Source organism: Leptinotarsa decemlineata, unplaced genomic scaffold (assembly GCF_025532065.1).
Source record: "Leptinotarsa decemlineata unplaced genomic scaffold, Ldec_3_MD MMD2_tig00001973_RagTag_RagTag, whole genome shotgun sequence".
Lineage (NCBI taxonomy): Eukaryota > Metazoa > Arthropoda > Insecta > Coleoptera > Chrysomelidae > Leptinotarsa > Leptinotarsa decemlineata.
In genome coordinates this window covers 3,684,884-3,707,290 of record NW_027412572.1, presented here as the reverse complement: position 1 = coordinate 3,707,290, position 22,407 = coordinate 3,684,884, and the positions used below count along the sequence as shown (strand labels likewise).

Below are 22,407 nucleotides of genomic sequence, written 5' to 3'. Positions count from 1 at the left end.
TTTGTTAGCTTGACATATATTGTGCATAGCGAAGATGATCGATAGTATCTACAAACTTTGGAACATTATAAACAGCTAATAAAGTTTGCAATCCACCGTCAAATAATCTTTGAATCGGGCAGTTTTCTTCTTCAAATGCTGCGGCAAGTTCAATCAATCACTGTACTTTATTGTCTAAGAATAAAATCTTATTGACGAAGCATATGAAAACAATACTATTACACAAAATAACATACACATATATAACACATATATGCACATATATACACACACATATATGAAATACAAGTTATCAAGTAATTATAAAGAAAAATAACAGGTGCAGACAAAATAAAAATATAATAAAATATGATAGTCGAAGTTATGTAAAATTTCCAGAACTGTAAAAAGTTCAAAAAATAAAACCTAAATCAGAAGCTGGTCTCAAAGCCTGTCTTCAAAATATTCGACTAAGCTGTAATACGCTTTTAAGAGCAAAAGTTCTTTTACACGGTTACGGAATACCTTGTAGTTCACTATACTTTTCATTTCGGTAGGTAAATGGTTGAAAATCTTCCGACTCTCAAACAAAACAGAATGTTTTGTTAACGTTGTTATTGGAATAGGCAGAGGTATGTCGTGAATTTGACGGGTAAAGTAGGTATTTTCTGATCTATAGCATTCTCTTCTTTTAAATATGAGACTTACTGTTTCCAAGATAAAAATGCAGTGTACAGTCAGTAATTTATTATTGATAAATAGGGGTTTGCAATGGTCCCTAATATTGGCTTTGTAGATGAATTTCACTGCTCTTTTTTGCAAAACGAAAACAGATTGTAGTAACTGTTTGCTACAAAACTCCCAGAAGGCGACACCATATCTCAAGTGAGATTCGATTAAAGCGTAGTACGCAGTTTTACCAGCAGTTGCTCCCAGTTCTTTAGTGATAACTCTAATGGCATAACAGCTAGATGAAAGTTTTTTGTTCAAATATTTTATATGATCTTCAAATTTCAGAAGGTTATCAATCCAAATTCCCAAGAATTTAGCAGATTGTTTATTTTCTATCATATGAGTTCCTCCAAATTAGATAGTTTCTCAAATGTTCTTAAAAACGTTTTTTCCTTTTTTAAAGAGCGCAGAAGTCGTATCACAGCCGCTTAAAGCGTGAAGGAGCAAAATGTGTTTTTTAGAACTTGAATATTTGTTGAAACTCTTAGAGGAGTATATTTCCGTTTTCACATTTGCTTTGCCAACTTTTTTAAAGAAAATTTCGTGTTCAAGAGATAGTGTACGCCCAATTAAAATCACAAGTAAATCAATATCTTCATCGACTATAATTCAAATATCTCTGAGGATACAGTCAGAAACAGTATCAAGAAATTAAAACCAAAAAAATGCTGTGGTGTGGACAATATTCCTCCATACATTTATAAGGGATGTATTGACTTTCTTGTACAAACTCTAACTTATCTATTTAATGAATCTCTTAAATGTAAAGTGTTTCCTTCTGCTTTAAAAATGTCAATTGTTACACCAATTTTTAAATCTGGTGACAAAAATCAAGTTAAAAACTACAGGCCAATAAGTATTATGAATACATTGGCTAAAATTTTCGAAACAATCATCTATGATGACATCTACACTCATTTTAAATTTGCAGAACAACAACACGGTTTTCTTCCAGATCGATCTACAGCTACGAACCTTTTTTTATTCACTCAATCTGCTACTGAAGCTATTAATAAAAAGGAGCAACTTGATTCAATTATGACTGATTGTGCAAAGGCATTTGATAAAGTTAATCATAACATACTATTAAAGAAACTTGGTGATTTTGGATTTTCTGAGGTAGCTCTGCAATTTATAAAATCTTATTTGCTTGACAGATATCAGCAAGTCAGGGTGGGGCAGTCATTATCTGACAGGTTTTCTATAACATCTGGGGTGCCACAGGGTAGCAACTTGGGCCCACTTCTTTTCATAATTTTCATCAATGACCTAGCTCATTGCATTTTACACTCATTTTGCCTTATATTCGCAGATGATTTTAAGCTGTTTAAGCTAATAACGTGCCTAGAAGACTGCATGAAATTGCAGGAAGATCTTGATTCGGTTTGCAGGTGGTTTGAAAGTAACAAAATGTTCTTAAATATCGATAAGTGCTCAGTTATAACATTCACAAGGAAAATTAACTATATTTCTGCTTCTTACAAAGTAGAAAACGTTCCACTTATGCGTAAGTCTGAGTGTAAGGACTTAGGTGTTTATTTTCAAAGTAACCTCAAATTTAACACTCACTATGAATATATTGTCAACAAAGCCTATAAGATTCTTGGTTTTGTTATTAGAAATACAAAAAACTTTAGAGATGTTGGGTGTATTGTAAAGTTATTTAAGGCTCTAGTTAGACCTCATCTTGAGTATGCTTCTGTTATTTGGTCACCACAGGGAGAGACCAACGCAGATTTGATTGAAAAAGTTCAAAAAAGATTTCTTAGATATCTTTATGTCAAAATTTATGGCTGCTTACAGAAGCATGCTCAAGGAATTTAACATTGTTACTTTACAGAGCAGACGTGCATTACAGGATGTTCTTTTTGTATACTATATAATTAATAATGTAAAGTACAAGGGATCATCTCTGGTCAACTATGTAAAATTGTTGGTGCCTAAGGTAAACCTGCGTAGACAGGACAAGAGAATATTCTTTATCGGCCTTTCTGATAACTCGCCAATCACCCGTATGCTAAATCATTGCAACATTTTAACTGAAAATAGCACCGTGGATCTTTTTACTAAAACAAATGCCAAAGAGATAAGGGCCTACTTTTTCTCACAGCCGGATTAATTTCTAGGTATTGGGTAACTTAATTTATAGGTACTTGTATACATTTTAAAAATTGTGATAATTTATTTGATTTCTTTTTTGTTTCCTTTTATATTTACTGTTTTGTTTTATTTTAATTAGTAGTTCTTAAGCTTATTTTGTTACTGTAGTTTTATCTCTCTTACTTTTAATTACAATTCAATATTGTGTTTGTAGGAGTAAAAAGTAAAAGTAAATAATACGCAATAAAATTGCCTTTTTTCATCAGTATTAAAGGAAAACTACAAGTGTGCTATATGGCTGAATTCAGAATTTAATGCAGAATCCAAATACTGCAATTGAAAATACTGGGCTACCATTTAAAAAAATTGGCGTCGGTGTCGCGACGCCCTAACGGATGACACCTAGTGCTGGATCTCTACGTAAATAAGAGGACCCTTTGACACCGAAATTATCTACTTTAACGAAATATGAATATTCTTTTTCATTTTTTAGATATTTGCCCGCGGAGTTTTATATGGGACACCCTGTATATATACATATGTGAAAATATATCATTCGTTCCATCATAAAAACGTTAACAGAAACTACTTATTCCACCCCGAATTCGGCTACTTCTAAAACTCTGATGCGGAAGTAAAGAAATAAAAGTTTGTGGTACAAAGGAATGAAGCTACTGATTAGTTGTGCAGTGCCGTTGAGAAAACGGGACTGTATTTCAAGGAGGTATTCAAGAATCACTTTATTGTGAGATTTTCACTAGAGTTTTACAAAAACTCAACATGTGTTTCAATCAATACTTCATTGTCATAAAAAACATAGAATTCTTGTGAATAAAGCACTCTTATAAATAAAAACACTAAATACTAAAAGCTACAATTAGTTAACATATATGAAACAAGAAAACAAGTAAGTGAAACCAAGGTTTCTGGCCACATTTGTGTAATGGAGAATTAAGTTTAAAATCCTTAGCAATAAAAACAATAATTCAATTAAAAGGTTTCTGCATAAAATTCTTCCAAAGTATAATACAGACTACACAGCAAGAAGTAAACAGCCTCTTAAAAATATCTAAGGTGTTAATTTCTCTTATAAAATCAGGTAAGTAACTGAACATCTTGCAACCATTATAAATAATAGAGTCCTTCACTAAAGTATAGATCGGTCTGGGTAAGTTAAAACTGTCGTGAAATAGTTGAAGTGAGTGAAATAGCCAAAACAGTATTCTAATCTTGCTCTGCTACGCACCAGTGCTGTGCCGGCCTATATACCGACACTTGTTTGTAGGATGTGGTGAAATACAGATTTGGGCTGAGAATGTTCAGAAATTTGTTGACTATAAACTTTGAATAAAAACAATTACAAACTTAGTTGAAATTTAATGGTGGCTTGTTAAAATATGTTGAAAACATAAACAAAAAATAGTCCTCACAAAAATGAAAATAAATTATAACAAAAACAGTCTCAACAAATCACAGTAAATATAGAATATAAACATTCAAACACTATTCAAAAATAAAATTTAATCCAAATGTGTCGGTGAGAGGCGATTTCTCCTTAAATTTGTAAGCTGTCCAGATTTCGAAAATACTTTTTCTGAAGTGACTGAGGTAGCTGGAATTGACAGGTATTTCATTGCCAACCCATGTAATTCGGGAAACATCATTTCATACTTATGCCAAATTTAGGCATTTCCAAATATTGCCTTATTGTTGATGTTACAATACTTGTTGGAGTGGAGAATGATTTTGCCTTTGCTACTTTTCTATCGAAATGTGCCCAAATATCGATTCGAACTCAGCTCTTCAGTTAAAAGTTTTGTGCTGACACAGCGTTGGATTCATTACCAAATGCCAGTTTCTTGAAACGAGGGTCTAAAAATGCAGCTTTGGCCACAATTTTGTTATTCTCTAACATTCCCAATCGACGGTTCACAGTTTCAACCAAACTGTTACGCAATGCAAAACAAATTTGAGATTTGGTTTTTGAATCATTCAACGAAAATTGAAGACCCCTCACTAGTGGAATAACTGTTGACAAAGTCGCGTACTTATCAGCCGTTAAAGCGGTAGTCATCACCTCCAGCGGTTTGAGAACTGAAATAGCCTCTTCCACTATCGCCCATTCACCAGCATCAAGAAACTCAGGAGCTCTTTCAATTTTTGTCATTGTTATAGAAAGAGCATCTTTCAGTTTCAACAATCTTTCCAACATTATCAGAGAAGAATTCCATCTTGTGGCAACGTCCTATTTTACTTTCAAGATTGGAAAACCCATCTGTCCCTGTACAGCCTTAAGCTTAGTGCAGGATACGGCGCTATGGTTGAAATGAGCCACGATTGTTTTGCATTTCTTCAAAATGCACTGAAATTCATGATTATTATTAATCACATCGTTCACACTCAGGTTCAAGGTATGTGCGACGCAAGGATGGTGGCGTTTTCAAAATTCTGTTATTACACATTTTATATTGGAACCATTGTCCGAAACAATAGTTGTAATCTTCTGAAGGATATTCCACTTTCTACAGATTTTTTCGAGTACTGTAGAGATATGTTCTCCAGTGTGACTCGCAGGTATTTCCTCTGTTGAATGAGTATGTGAATGGAAATCAAGGTCATGGATAAAATGACAGTAACTGTTATGTAACTCTTGTTACTGTCAGATGTCCATATGTCGGTGGTTACAGAAACATTTGGTATATTATCAAGAATGGTTTTAATTTAGCAACTTCCTTGGAATAAAGGTCTGAAAGAATATCATACCAGCGCTTTTTTCGGCTGGGAAGTTTATATTGGGGCTGTAAAAATTGGGTGAATTCAACAAAGCCTTCATCTTCCACAATGGACAGGGGTTGATAATCCTTTCTTATCATCTTAACCAGAGCATTGTCTATTTTATGAATCTCGCTCTCTTTCAACAGGGGCACCAAAAAGTTTCATTTGTCTCACTTTCTGTCGCTTCAAAGGAGGTTGAAAACTTGAACTGTCAGAAACGGCGGTAGACGGTCCTGCAACATCATGTGGATCGCTGACTTGCATATTATTGACATTATTTCTTACACCAATATGATTATTACTAGTGCTAGTAGTGTCTTCAGGTTCTGAAGTTGAGAGAAACGATTGGATGAAGACGCTTTATATGTTGGTTTAAATTGGTAGTGTTACCAAAAAACTTGGGAACTCTCTTGCAAATTCGACACTGAACTTGACCATTATTTATTTTGTCGAAATGTTCCCAAACAATAGATTTCTTAGCTCCAGACAATCATATTATTTCTGGTAATAATTCACATTCATGGAATAAAGGAAATTCGACAATAGAATTCTCCGTTACACAGAATCTCATCTCAACCCTATGCTTCAACACGAAATATCGCTGTTGTCAAGTCTAAACATTCAGTCGGATCCTAATTATCCGATTTTCGACAGGGTGAGAAAATTATCCGCCAACCCTTCAAATTATCCGCAAATCGGATAATTATCCGCCAATCGGCAACACTGGTGAGTAATGTCTAAATCGACATAACCTAAACCTGCCTAGACCACAGATGCCAAACTTTTTATCTCTCTCTTTTGTATGGCCGTTGCTTTACCACTCTGGCGCATTTGGCCAATTTCCTCCTGTCAACAGTTGACAGGAGTCTTCGTGGGGGACGCTGAAGTCTTGCTTGAGTTTTTTTACCAATTCATCTGATGCGTTTTCTGGCGCTTATGTATTCAAAACGTATTCGTCTTTGATACAAATACATTCATTCTGGCGTTGAAACGATGATGTCATATCAACTATCATTTGAAACGTACAGTTACCGGACTGAGTCATAGGTGGTGGGAGAAATCGTATCATATCTTCATGATTTTGACTATTTGAAACATGTTTATGCAATTCACTTTTAAACTCCATCACTACCTGAATACGGCCCTGAATTTGGATGTTTATGGCTCGAATAATCTAACAGACTGATAACAGATTTTTATACATCTACTGCACATCTTGAGGGAAGGGCTTCTCGCCGGCCATGACTCAATCCGGCAGATATATTCATGATGATTCAAAATTAGCGTGAGGTTGGTTTTGAAACGGACTGTTACGTTACGTCAGTTGTCATTTTTTGCTTTCTTTTGATCGTTATAATTTATAAAGTGCTGAAAACTTTTCATCAAATACATTGTTAGGATGTACAAAATAAAACTGAAGAATTATTACTTACTCAAATTCGATTTTTATTGAGGTTAGAGAAAATTGTAAAGTTTGTTTTTATTATTGACTTTGACATCTGACACAAATCATTCCATTCTGGCGAATCTTATTATTAATGACGTCACTACGAATCGTTTTTGAACACACGCTGGAATGCGATTATACGCCAGAAAACACCTAAGGTTTGAAAATAAAGCACTAGAAACAACACTGGTTTGCAAGGGGAAATATTTTAACCTCACTTTTTTGTGTTTTTCGAAAATTAAGGTCTAGACTTTGAGTTAAGACGTTTTCTAATTGTAACTCAATATAAACTGACCTCATTTCGGAAATATCATCATGTTGAGGTGTGGCAAAAGTGTTTTCAATAGACTGAATTTACTAAACTATCTGAATTTTAGTAACAAAACAAAATATCGAGTGGCAACAGACTGTGCTCCATCGTAGAATAATTTCAATTCTCAACATTCGATTATGGATCTTCAATGTTTGAATACTATAGACTGTAATATTGGTGCTGTGAGAGCAGTAAGATTCAATGGTAAGCTGAAAACCCAATGTTAGAGTTTCTTTGTGCACAAATGGTGCGCCAAATGGCGCCGTGGTAGTGCGCCCGACTGACGACTGGAAGGTCGTGAGATCAATCCCAACCTTGACCAGATATTTTTCTCGAGAGAATTTATCTAGTTGAAGTTGGGATGATTCTACAACGTTACATGGCTGGGGGACTGCCTGACTACCCATGACACGAGGCTAATGACCAATGTAATCAACAAACCTTCAACTAATAATGTAACGCCTGTGATCGATGAGTATTACTATGATTTTAAAAACGTAAACATAAATCTATCCAATATTATTTGGGTTTCGTCAATGGGGATCAACTGTTACTCAACAAATCACCCTAAAATATGCTCAATGTTTTCTGACATAATTTAATAAATTTGATAAACAAAAACTTACTAAATAGAATGTAGCTTTGTAGGGTACCATTGAAGAGCATTTCTTGAGAGCTTTTAGATAAGTTATCACAAGTAAGGGGTTGCCACATATACTGAGGTTTTGTCGTCTCTGTTGGTGAACATTTACAATGATCTTATTGATGATATATTTCCAATGAAACTAATGAAATTGAGGTTCAATGTGAATCCTGTGTCTTGGTTCAATGACGAATTGAGAAAACATCGTGATAATCTGTCAAAACTGAAAATTATATGTGACGGTACCAAGGCACCTGAAGATATAAGTAACTTCAAAACATTCAAAAAAGACTACAATATGCAACTAAGGCTAGTTGGAACATTGTGAATTTTCACAGAAAAAAGACTAAAGAAAGGTGTTTCTCAGAGAAATTAACTGAAAATGACTTTAATGATTTTTTCTCAAGTATAGCCGCCAATATCGTAAAATCCCTTTCTTATCTGCCTATCTCTGAATTGGTGAACTTTAGAAATTTTCCCTCTCCTGGCTCTTCATTCTTTTTAACTCCTGTAACATGTGATGAAGTACAAAAAATCATTACATCTTTGAAAAATTCAGCTTGTCCGGATATCAATGGAATAAATAGTCGAATTATTAAGGAAACTCAGGATATTATTCTTGTCCCATTTACCAATTTGATAAATCAAATCTTTAAATCAGGTAATTTTCCTAACATCTTCAAATATACCTCTACCTATTTCTATTATAAGTATCTTTTCAAAAATCATTAAGAAAAGACTCGACAAATATTTCGAAATCAACAAATTTTTTTGCAGTTATCAATTTGCTACTATGAGTGTAGTCAGAGGCATAGTTGAGGGACTTGAGTCCATAAAGGTTGTGGGGGTCACACTATTGGACCTGTCAAAGGCCTTTGACTGTGTTTCCCACGGCATTTTACTCGAAAAACTGTCATATTATGGTGTAAGAGGTACTCCTTTGGGTTTGATTGAAACTTACCTATAATCGTTTCCAGAGAGTTTTTTATAACAATACATTTTCTGAGCTGAGGCCGATTGACCTAGGTGTACCGCAGGGATCGGTTTTGGGCCCGCTTTTGTTTGTTAATTACATCAATGATTTTTACAACTATATGAAGCCATGTCACAGTGTACTATTTGCTGATGATACATCCTTGATATACTCTTCTATGCATTATTCAACTCTCGTTGATAAGTCAATGGAAATACAAGAAAAAGCGGAGCATTGGTTCAGTGTCAACAAACTCATGATGAATAAGGAAAAATCACAAAACATGATTGTTTCTATGGCTCTGCCATTACCTGAATTCCAGTGTGTCAAATTATTGGGTTTTACTCTGGACAATAGGCTAAATTGGTTAAGCCACATTTCAAGTTTGAAAAGTAAGCCTTATTTTTACTTAGACAGCTGAAACCAATAACAAATTTCACTACGTTGAAAATTGTATTTTGCTCGCTTATACAGTCTCATGTTTCTTACAGTATTCTACTTTGGGGAAATTCTAGTGATGCCCAATGCATTTTTATATTACAGAAAAAAGCTCTGAGAATTTTTGCTGGAATCGGTTTTAGGGATTCTTGCCATGAATCATTCATCACTCATGAGATTATGTCGGTGCCTTCTTTGTATGTTTACTCAAGCCTATTAGATATTCACAAAAGGGCCCCCTTTTTTCCCAAGTAATCCAGTTTACACAATCATGATACATGTAACAGCAATTTTATTAGACCTCAACGTTTCAGGCTGATGAAATCATAAAAAAACTCCTATGATTTTAAATTATTGTATAATGCACTTCCTGCCAATATTAAAAATATGAATATGTTTTGTTTTAAAAAAGTTATAAAAAAATATTTAAAAAAAACTTTTTTTATTCCACTTCAGAATATGTACCCTGTAAACTTGTTACAAATTTTTACTGTTCAATTTATTTTATAGAAAACTTTGTACCTTGCATCTATTTGTTTTTCTGACTTGTCATAAATGTATTTTATAACATGATCAAATAAATATATCTATCTATCCATGACAGATAACATGACAACAGTAAAAAATATTACTGACTCATCCACCAATGCCGTAGAGAGTGACTTTGCTGCAAACAGAAATACATTTGGTGGAATCATGGAAAATAAAGACAAAAACCACATAGAAAATAACAGGAAAGACCGTAAAACGAGAAACTTGGAGGAAATCGATATAAAATCCGATAAGAAAATTATCTTTGTTGCTGGAAATAATGGTCGTGATGTGGCAGGTTTCTTAAGAAAACAATCATCAGGCGAATATACAATTGAATTGATCTTAAAACTAAATTGTACTGAAATTGAATTCATGAAGACTTCAATAAATGCAAGCCAGCATCTGTTAAAAAAGGATCACTTAATCATATGGCCTAACAAGAATTGACAGTATTACTACTACAGAGCTGGCCGAAATTTCACATAAAACAAACCTAATGATTCTGATTGAACCTTATAGATACGATAAGACATACCTGAACGACAAAAAACATATAAATAGTATTTCTCTCCAGAAGGAAACATATCTTGCTGGCCTTCCTCTAATAGTCGTAGAATACAACAATGTCCTGCAAAGAAGGAACTACTGCCGAGGCAACAGGAACATCAACAAAACCGGAAAATGGAATATTTCTAAATTGCTGGTAAAAATTTTAAAATTGAAAAACAAAATGTTTTTAGGACCCTCTACAACCAACATGAACTTTAAAAACGATGAGGAAAAAATAGATCATAGCGAAAATTCGCAACCTAATAGACGGGTTACTCTATTTGAAGAATTAATGGAAGCTGACACACAGGAAGATTACTTAGATTATAATTTTTTATATCCTCGCCTAAGCCAGAATGCTCCAAAGGGCATGTAAAACAAAACCAAATTTTAATTTTCAATATACACGAAAACCCACTAACAAAGGGTTCCAAAAGAAAATCTGTTGGAAAAAAAAACAACAGTTATGATACCAAAAAATGCTCCGAATCCGGAAATAATGATTTTTCATCGGAATATCCAGTGTCTTAAAAAACAAGACACTAGAGATAGAAGTTCTACTAAAAAAACTACACCTTAAACCTACATATACAGGGTGTTCCTTAAACACATGCTGATATTTAAGGAGGTAATTCTTAGACCCATTTTAAGAAAAAAACTTCCTATGGACGTATGTCCTAAACGCCTTAACTTTTGAGATACAGGGTGGCAAAGTTTTCAAAAATAATCAGTTTTTTAATAATAACTGAGATAATTTTGTAGACATCTTTGGCATATTTGGTACATATGTTCCATGCCTCAAGGCGCATTTTCTGATGTACACAAATTTGTATTTTTCCAAAATGTGGCATTCCTACGGGTTTCGCATTGAATATTTTTGGGGAAAAAGTACTACGCCAATGCTTTCTTTTCAAAATAAAATCATTTTTAAAATCCTCATTTATTTTTGAGAAAATTTGATCTCCTGGTATTTCTTTGTCCGACGCATGATTTTCACTCAAAAAAATAAAAATCGACAGAAAGCAAATTAAGAAATTAGATCAATTCTAAAATGAATGAGAATCTGAAAATTGCTTCATAACGCATAACGCATTATTTGAAAACATAATCTGTAAAAAAATAAATTTTTCACAAAAACGAGTTTTATTTTATTTTGTGACAATAAGTCTAAACGAAAAGCACAAATTTGTTAATTAGTGATAATACCAAAACTGATTATAAAAATTGTTGGAAGTGGCCACCTGCACTTAGTATGCATGCTTCCGCCCTTCTATGCATGGAATTACGCACCCGTTCAAATATTCCCGACGTATTTCGTATAGTTTCACACGAGGCAACTATTCGCTCTCTTAAATCTTCTAAAGTATTAACGGGAGTTTTATACACAAGAGTTTTAAGGTGACCCCATAAAAAAAATCTAAACTGTCGAGATCGGGGGATCTTGCTGACCATTGCTGAGGTCCTTCGCGACCTATCCAACGATTAGGATAATAGTTATTTATGTATCAAGGGAATTAGGAGGGCCTTAATTACCGATGGCAAAGTTTGCGTTCCGAGGGCCTCTGGCCCGAGGGACAGCAATTGCCTGAGGTTATTAAGGCTCATTAATTCCCGTGGTACATAGATAATTTTATTTCTGATCGATTTCAATAAAATTTTGTTCATTTTTGAAACGGAAAAATGTACCAATTCATTACCTTCCCGGTATATTTGAATCAGGTACCGTTCATTATAGTAGAGTTTTCTTGTTGCTAGGTTGTTGCTATGTTACTTGTTTATAAACAGAACTTTGTTATCAAGCTGTGTTTGCGGTGAAAACGTGTTTTCTACCCCAAATATAATGGAGGATATTTTGAAAAAAGCTGAACAAGCAAGAGAATCATTAATTCCATCGAAAAGTGAAGCCGTATACCAAAAAGAATACAAGATATATCTGGACTGGCTGACACGGAAAAATGTTATGCCAAAAGATGTCACTGAAACTGTATTTCTGGCATATTTTCAAGAACTGGTAAGGAATTTTCTATGTTTTTCGGTAGATTTGGTAGTAATTGTGTTTATTCGTTTCAGTCAGAAACGTAAAGTCCGAATTCTTTATGGACTAAATGGTCAATGCTAAAATCGATGGTGACTATACATGAGAAACGAGATATCACCAAGTTCAATGAACTACAGGCTTTTTTGAAACGGAAGAGTAAGAGTTATAAGCCGAAAAAGTCTGCTGTTTTATCTCCTAAAGATGTTATCAGATTCCTAAAGGACGCTCCTAATGATATTCATTTATTGCATAAGGTAATTTTTTTCTTATTTTCCTTTTTGTGTGTATTCATTTCCTTTTTTTTTGTTATAGGTTGTTTTGATTATGGGTTATTTTGGAGGATGCAGAAGTCAGGAACTTTTGAATATGAAGATATCGGATATAGAGGACCGGGATTCCGTTATGGTAGTGAACGTACCGGAAAGTAAAACTGGTGTATCGAAGAAATTTACAGTTGTGGATGAAAAAGAGTTCTCCGCTTTGCCTTTATTAAGACTTTATATGTCTTTGCGTCCTAAAGGTATTGAACGATTTTTTTTGAGCTTCCGACAAAATAAATGTGCATCTCAGCCAATTGGAAAAAACATGTTTGGGAAAATCCCCAGCAAAATCGCAATGTATTTAGGATTGCCAAACTCATCTTCCTATACGGGACATTGCCTTCGTCGCACTTCTGCTACTGCTCTAGCCAATGCAGGAGCAACTATGACTAACTTAAAAAGACACGGAGGTTGGAAAAGTTCCACGGTGGCGGAGGGGTATTTGGAGGATAGCATCGAATTGAGAAATAAAACGGCGTGTATGTTGTCTACTTTGTCATCAAAAGAGGCAGGTACCTCGACTGTAGTGAACAGAAGCTCCAGCCATACAAAAGAAGAAATTGTTTCCAGTGGCGGAAGTAATTTTCAGGGAACATTTCAAAATTGTACATTTATTATTTGTTATGACGTGAATAAATAAAATATGGTTCAGTTTTCATTTCTATTTATTTTTACTTGTGAAAGGTAGAGGGAATTATAAAATCTATAATGTCCCAAGGGAGTTATGACCCTCTTTATTGATAGCGTAACTATGACGATATAAGCTTATAATATCCCGGTCAGAAATAAACTGTATTTAAATGGTTTCGGACAATTACACTGAAATGAGCAGGGGCGCCATCGTGCATGTACCATATTCGATTCCATAACGCAAGTGGCACATCTTCCAATAACCCAGGTAAGTCTTCTTCGAGAAAGTGTAAATAAGAACGACCATCAAGGCGTCCTGGTAGAAAAAATGGGCCTATTAGATGATCACCTATAATTCCTGCCCTTACATTAACCGAAAATTGGTGTTGGAAATGGGTTTCGGTTATTGCATGGGGATTGTCTTCAGCCCACACATGATTGTTATGGAAATTTTGAATGGCATTTCGAGAAAAATTTGCTTCGTCTGTGAACAAAATTTGTGTCTCAAACTGCGGATTTAGTGCAATACTTTGTAGATACCACTGACTGAAGTTCACACGCTGTGGAAAATCTCTGGGGAGTAATGCCTGCACTCTTGAAATATGGTATGGGTATAACAAAAAATCAACAAAAATACGCCAAACAATTTGATGACAAATATCCAGAGTTCTAGCGATCTTCCTCGTACTCGTCTCAAGATGTTCCTCAATTTCTTGCAGCACCGCTTCCTCAATTTCAGGAGTTCTTACTACACGAGGTCTACCTTCCGGAGTCCCTTTCTTGAAACTACCAGTTTCCCCAAGTCGACGATGAATATCCGAGTCATATTTTCATTTGCCTCATACAGGGTCTTCAAAAAATGCAGATACTTTGATCTCATGAAAAAATGAGTGGAACTCAATTTTTTCAAATGGAACACCCTGTATATTTCAACATTTTTGAGCTCTACATCCAATTTTAGATCAACTTTGTTCAGATAATACTATTTCTATTTTGAACCGTTTTCGAGATAAACTGTTTCAAACGGAAATTGACATGGTTTCCATGTTCATCATTCATTTTTGTAAAACAGATTTCGTTTAATGTTTCTCAATTAGTCACAGATAATACAATGAAAAGATAGTTATTAAAATACTCCTCAACCATCGAATGAAACTTCTCTTCAAACAATAGTTTTATTAACGCTGAAACACGAACTGAAAATAATAAACCCATAAATCAATGAGTTAATTTAATCGTCAGTGTATTTCAGAATATGTTCAAACACATCTCCACCTCTACTTAAACAAACATGTAATCTTTTCAAAAGATTGTCATGTGTAGCGCTTCTGATCAAGTCTGGAGTCAAACTATTGAAAGCAGTTGTAACTCTTGATTTCATATCTTCCATTGTTGTTATTGGAGTAGAGTAAACCATATTTTTAATGAAACCCCCACACGAAATAATCTAATGGATTGCGATCTGGTGTTCTAGGAGGCCAACGAAAAGGTCCATTATTACCAATCCATCTGTCTTCGAAGATTTCGGTTGAAGCTTCGCTGACTGAATGAGAATTATGGGGTGGAGCACCATCCATTTGGTACCATACACGTTCTCTTCCTGGTCTATTATTTAAAATCATTTGAATTCCATTCCTCAGTAAATCTTCATATTTTGATGCATTCAAATTATCATCATAAAACTCGATATAAAAAATTGACTCATTCTTTATGGCACAAAATACATTGAATTGCCATCTTTCTTGAAAACCCCTTTGGCGGACAACATGGGGATTTTTCTGTCGCCCAATAATGACTGTTGTGTCTATTGAAAACTCCATTTTTTGTGAACTTGGCCTCATCTGTCCATATGATATTGTTAAGGAAATGTTCATCCTTTTGAGTCTTGACAAGTAACCATTCAAAGAATTTCACTCTACGAGGTAAATCAGTCTCTTTCAAATGTTGGACACTGTAGAACTTATAGGGATGCCATTTATGCTTGTTAAGAATTCGACAAATTGTCACGTAGGGTATACCTATCTCCCTTTCAGCCTCGTGTAGAGAAGCATTTGGAAATGCATGAAAGTATCCCAAAACTGTTATACCATTGTCATCATCATCCACTTTAGTCTTCTTATGTTCATGTTTGGTAAAAACAATATTGAAATTAATTTATATCTTCTAAACGGTAATAGATAGGTATAGGGAAATAGTATATGAATTTGTTGACAAAGTGATAATGAATCATAATATGATATTATATACGGAGTGTTCCTTTTGAAAAATCAAAGAAGCCGCTACTTTATAGTAGAAGCGACAACGCCGCTTCGTCTAAAATATTTTAGGCTTGTAGGTCACATTGACTTATGCAATTTTCAGGTTGATCCGTTGAATAGTTTGCTAATTAACGGCTAATTAACGCTCATCATGAAAAGCGCTGTATATTTATATTTATACTGGCATGTTCTATGCCCTCGGAGGTACTGTATTTTTATCCGGAACAAATACATTTTATCTATCTTATGTATCTGTCTATCTTAATCTAATCTACCCTCTCGCCCCCGGTTACCCCAGCTTTATATTCTTAACATATAAAGCCCTGTATAGCTATAGAAATAACATTATTCTATTTCTTTTTTAGTGGATGGGTCTTATTGCCTAACTTGTGGATCCGACAAGAAAATAAAATTATGGAATCCTTACAATGGCTTTCTGCTCAAAACTTACGGCGGGCATGGAAATGAAGTGCTAGACGCGTGTGGTTCATGTGACAGCAATCAAATCGTTTCTTGCTCGTCGGATAAATCTGTTATTGTATGGGATGTATCTACGGGTCAAGCATTGAGGAGGTTAAGAGGACATGCAGCATCAGTTACTTGTGTTAAATATAACGAAGAATCAACATTAGTCATTTCTGGTAGTTCGGATAACACTGTAATGTGTTGGGATATCAAATCTCGAGCACAAGTTCCGGTCCAAACTTTAAAAGAAGCCAAAGACTGTATCACCTCAATTCAAGTTACTGATCATGAAATACTCACAGGATCTGTAGATTGCTCATTGAGAAGATATGATTTGAGGAATGGAAGATGCGAGATCGATTTTGTTGGAGGTAATTGAAATTATATTTCCTTTTCAACGTTCATTTGTTTCAAGTAATATGAGGTCTCTTACATTTGATGTACATTCGATCAGTGGTTTTTTTAAAATTTTGGTACAGAGTACGCCAAAGTTCTACACTTTTGAAGGGAAACTCTTGTTTTCAAATCAGATAGATGAAAACAGATGGCTGTGCCTGGGGTTCAAATTTTATGACAAACTTAATGGTGAAAACTGTACAGGGTGTCCCTGGACTTCCTCTTTTCCTCTCGGGAATGTATAGATGGGGTCAAAATATCACCAGTACTTCATATAACTTTTTTTCCTAAAATCCTTCGTTACCAAGTAACGGGCCCTCGAAGTTACAAAATGAAAAATGTTTTTCTTTGATAACTTTTCGAGTAAATATTCAAAATCATCCAAATTTTGGTAATTGACTAAACAAATGAATTCCTTCGATGAGCTTTCATGCAGGAGTCAGTTGTTTTGCTACAAAGTCAGGAACGGACTACCCCCGATAGACCCCAAAACTTTGAAATGACAGATATTTTTCAACAAATTAAGGTTACTTGGACAATTTTATGAATAAAAGTACTCGTGTGGAAAGTCGATCGGAGCAACGAGTCTTGATAAAAATGTAGTTTCACTCGACGACATCAAACCCGCTCGTCCACAATTATTTGAAATGAATAATTATCAAAGCAGAAATAATAATGATAACGTTAATTCAACAACATTTATCCTGAGATGTCTACCATTATTCGAAAATATTAGTTTTTAAGGAAAATGGAAATGATAGGTAAAATGTTCATAACGAATTTTTATAATGCAAACACGTTTAACTAACGAAACTCAAGAGCCTCAAGAGCAAACAGAAATGAAAAATCCGCTACAGAAACTGCTCGATATGACCACCTTCTCTCTCTATACATTTTCTTAGTCTGCGAAGACACCCTCTCTGTACTTGAAATAGCATTCCAGGGTCGTTTCGTATGGCTTCACAATGTAATGTTATTCTATTCAACAATGCATCTCTTGTGTGAATAGGTGTAGCGTAAACAAGGCTTTTTAGATGCCCCCACAGAAAGAAATCCAATGGATTTAAATCCGGAGACCGCGATGGCCATGAATATGGCCCACCTCTACCAATCCATCTATTGTGGAAAATATGGTTCAGATGGTCACGCACAATCAAACTAAAATGAGGAGGAGCGCCATCATGCATAAACCACATATCTCTTTGGGCTTGCAATGGAACATGTTCCAAAAGTCCATTCAAATCGTTCTGAATGAACTCCAAATAACGTTCTCCATTCAATCGGTCCTGTAGAACGAATGGTCCTATAAGATGGTTTCCTATGATACCAGCCCAAACATTCACGTTGAATTTCCGTTGGTGTTTGGTTTGCAATATCCCATGGGGATTTTCTTCGGCCCATATATGGAGATTATGAGAGTTGATAACTCCATCTCTACTGAAACCTGCTTCATCAGTGAATAAAACTCGAATAATAAAAGTCATATCCTCTCTTTGCCTATCCATGAACCAATTGGCATATTCCAGTCGTGCTGGAAAATCTTGAGGTGTCATGGCATGTACCTTCTGGATGTGAAATGGGTGGAGCAGTTGTTCCCTAATTATTCTATGAATAGTGGACTTGGATGTATGGAACTGTTCTGATAGATTTCTGATGCTCATTGAAGGATCATCAGCGACGGCTTCCAAAATATTTTCCTCCAATACAACGGTACGTACAGTCCTAGGAGCGCCCTCACCACCTCGTTTTGGCAAAACTGTACCTACAATAATATCGAAATAAAACAACGTGCTCAAATTAATTATCAATTATTACATACCTGTCTCCCTCAAGCTGCGATCGACACGCTCGAATGTTTCTCTTGATGGTACCGTTCGATTGGGAAAATGCTCGGAATACAGACGACGAGCTTCTGCAGCATTACAAAATGCTCGTCCATAAAATACATGCATATCTGCATATTCATCAAAAAAATTCAAAATATCCTATAGAATATTGACAATACAATGATAGTCATATGACAACGCACCACTCAACAAAACAAAATCGCATTCCAGTTTCTCATTTTTTATCAAAACTTTCTAAAAGGTTTTTTTGTCAACATCTGTGAAAGAAATGGAACATAATTATTCCCTGGATATTTTTCACCTGATCATGTGCAGCCGTTTTTGTAGTTCATTCGTTTGCTTTTTATTAGTATAGTAAATATTTTTTCCGATGTGCGTTTTTTCAGCTAAATTTAGATTCGTGTTAAAGAATTTCTCCCATAAAATTATAATTATCAGTGAAACTCCTCAACAGTTTAGCTGTGAAGAAGAATTTGAAACATTCGAATGTTGAGTTTCATGAGATTCAGATAACTGATCAACACGAAACGTGATTATTCCACACGTATTATGTACATACAATATATATATATATATATATATAGTACATACAAAATATATATATATATATATATATATATATATATATATATATATATATATATATATATATATATATATATATATATATATATTTCATAGTAGAGTAGCTTGTTAGTTTAAAAACACCACGAATCTACAGAACTTGATATTTCTTTTGAAAAAATATCTGCTATCACAATTGTGACTTAAACTTCCATATAGGTACTGTACTTTTTGTTTACGACTTCATTTTAGCATACTTTGTATTATTCCTGTTATAAATGTTGTTGAATTAACGTTATCATTATTATTTCTGCTTTGATAATTATTCATTTCAAATTCATTTCAAAGTTTTGGGATGTGGACCATCGGGGGTAGTCCGTTCCTGACTTTGTAGCAAAACAACTGACTCCTGCATGAAAGCTCATCGACGGAATTCATTTGTTTAGTCAATTACCAAAATTTGGATGATTTTGAATATTCACTTGAAAAGTTATCAAAGAAAAACATTTTTCATTTTGTAACTTCGAGGGCCCGTAACTTGGTTACGAAGACTTTTAGGAAAAAAAGTTATATGAAGTACTGGTGATATTTTGACCCCATCTATACATTCCCGAGAGGAAAAGAGGAAGTCCAGGGACACCCTGTATATCGATATCTCAATTATAATGTCTTGAGTTTCAGCATGTTTTTCGAAAATGAGCATTTTCAAAGAGTTGCCGTAACTTTTTTCCTGTCGAGAATTTCTTGTTTCTATGAAAACATTTTCATAGCAATTTTTTTACAAAGAATTCAATGGTGTAAAAAACTTATTTTTTCAAATGTGATATTAATAGTTATTGATGGAAAACCCTGTATATTCCTGCATATTTCAATAGAGGTTAAAATTACCCTTCCAAAAATGTAGCACACTTGATTTTTTGCTAAAGTCGTCTTTGAAGTACATTACTTTTAGGTTTTATCATGCATTTCATTAGTTCGGACTTCCATTGTCTAATACAGCGATCGTCACACTTTTCTTTCCAAGGGCCGCAGAGTATGTGATACCTCTACATTAGGTCGCGCGGCTGTTTTAGTATAAAAGTCGCGCGGCAGCCCCGCGACCTAATGTGAAGTTCATATCGTTATTTATTTTGCACTAGCTGTGTCCACGATGTCGTTCGCGTGGGAGTTGATATCGAAAAAACTAGTCATAAATATTGTTCATTAAAATATATATTGGAAAAAGATAATTTTTGAACATAGGTAGGTAAAAAACAATAAACACTATAATTATAAATATCTCATTATAATTACGAATTATTGTGTTGAACTTTTTTAATTATTTCTTGTATATCGGCATCTTTTGGACTACATGCAATTCTCATTGTGTCTTCATCCCAAAATAAACCAGTTCGCAGCAAAAAATCATTTTACGAACAACTACAGAGATACATTGTCATAAATGCGAACTGGATTTATTATTATTTTGTAGTTAGTACCTGCATTAAAAGATTAAAGGGTAATAAACAAAACTAATTTATCAATAACAAAACGCTCAACATGTAGAAATCATAGTGAATGTTCAAAATGTCTACCTTCAGACATTACACATGCGTCTAGACGTCGGCGCATTGAGCCACGTATTCGCTCAAATATTCCTGGAGTCTCTCTAATTACCCTGCACACATCGATGATGCGGTTTCTTAAGTCCTCTACATCGCGAACAGGAGTACGATAAACCAAATGCTGTAAATGGCCCCAAATAGATAAATCGAGAGGATTGAGATCCGGGGATCGAGCGGGCCAGTTCTGTGGTCCTCTTCGACCTATCCACTGATTTGCATATGTTTCAGTTAAATGCTGACGTGCTTCTTGACTAAAATGGGCGGGGGCCTCATCATGCATAAAAAACATATCCCTTCTGACGCCCAAAGGAACTTCCTCCAGCAATACTGGATGCACTTCTCTTAAAAATTGAACGTATGCCTCATCATTTAATCGAGGAGGGAGAAAATGAGGCCCAGTTAAATCATCCCCAATAACTCTGAGCCACACGTTAAGAGAAAACTGTTCTTGATGGTTAGTTTCGATAATAGCGTGAGGGTTTTCATCAGCCCATATGTGGTAATTATGAAAATTAATAATCTTGTTCAAAAAAAAACTACATTTGTCTGTGAATTCTATCGTCTTCAGAAAGTCACAATTTCTTCTAATCATTTCCAGCATACAATTGCAAAATTCAAGACGGTTTGGAAAGTCTCGCGGTAACAGTGCCTGTACTTGTTGCAGATGGTAAGGGTATAAGAGTTGTTCCTTTAAAATTCGAAATACCGTCATATTATCAACATATAGCTGGAAAGCAACCTTTCTAGTACTGGTAGTAGGTTGTTCTTCAATCAAATTAAGTACTGCTTCCTCAAGCTGTGGTGTTCGTACTTCTCGATGGCAACCACAATCCTGCCTTTTTTTGTCGAATGAACCATATTCTCGTAATCGTTGATAAAGTCGAGCAAATATTCTATGTGAAGTATGCTGCCGTTGAGAATACATTTCAGCATATCTTCTAGAAGCTTCTAACCCATTCCCCTGCGATAGACCGTAAACGTAATGCATATCAGCCAATTCCTTATTTGTGTATGCCATTCTAATAACAAGTGAATTATTAAAGTAACAAATTAATAACAGAACAACAACACACAATTAGTATTAATTTCATTTCGTAAATTCACAAACTGACAGTGTCATACCAATTAAATTGTCACTATCGCTAATAGCGACCTACTAGATAGATTAGTTTCGTATTTTCGCATTTATGACAATGTATCTTTGTAGTTGTTTGTAAAATAATTTTTTGCTGCGAACTGGTTTATTTTGGGCAAAAAACCCAGAGACATTTTTTGTTTAGAATGAAACAGACTATCGGAAATTAATTTTTAAATGGTAAACAAATAATAAGACAAAAAGTTACATTGGAAATGAATTTTAGGGGTTGCGTTTTCCACCCCTTACAACCATGGGGTAAACCAAATAAATTTCTGGCTATGTTTCTTTTTGATAGTACAAAACGTCAGGTTAATTTCAATATTGTAACTTTTTTTAGTGCTTGTGAAAAAAATTGTTATACAAATTTTATGTACCCCCTTTAAGGGGATGTATCTTAACAAGGGATGCTCCAATGAAATTTCCTTATATGAAAGATCCTATCTTTTTTTTTGATGAGGAATCACCTCCTTAAATGTTTTACACTTATTTAGTTACACCCTGTATTTGTCTTGTAATTGGGATTACTCCTGTTAGACAATAAACCTTTTTTTATACAATGGAAGGCTGAACTGATGAAATAAACTATTCATGGCTTTTGCATAATGCACCTGCTCACTTGTCATCACGTGTTCTTAATTTTTTAACAAAAAACAACACTGTAATC

General features: G+C 34.6%; 3 protein-coding genes across 3 annotated transcripts in view; 2 read left to right on the top strand and 1 right to left on the bottom strand.

Moving 5' to 3' along the window:
* The window catches only part of LOC111515069 (uncharacterized), a 178,971-nt gene that overhangs the window by 43,260 nt on the left and 113,304 nt on the right, over positions 1–22,407 (bottom strand). The window lies entirely within an intron of this gene.
* Positions 7,198–22,407, top strand: part of LOC111517008 (WD repeat domain-containing protein 83) — a 37,210-nt gene continuing 22,000 nt past the window's right edge. Inside the window, exons 1-3 of the mRNA XM_074176691.1 lie at positions 7,198–7,356; positions 7,411–7,550; positions 16,095–16,565. Of these exons, the coding sequence (XP_074032792.1) occupies positions 7,484–7,550; positions 16,095–16,565 (538 nt within the window). The 5' untranslated portion in view covers positions 7,198–7,356; positions 7,411–7,483. The remainder of the gene's footprint in view (positions 7,357–7,410; positions 7,551–16,094; positions 16,566–22,407) is intronic.
* Positions 12,010–13,636, top strand: LOC141482820 (uncharacterized). The gene is made up of 3 exons (XM_074176693.1): positions 12,010–12,494; positions 12,554–12,775; positions 12,834–13,636. The coding sequence occupies exons 2-3, from the start codon at positions 12,596–12,598 to the stop codon at positions 13,479–13,481; spliced, it is 828 nt and encodes a 275-aa protein (XP_074032794.1). The 5' UTR covers positions 12,010–12,494; positions 12,554–12,595; the 3' UTR covers positions 13,482–13,636.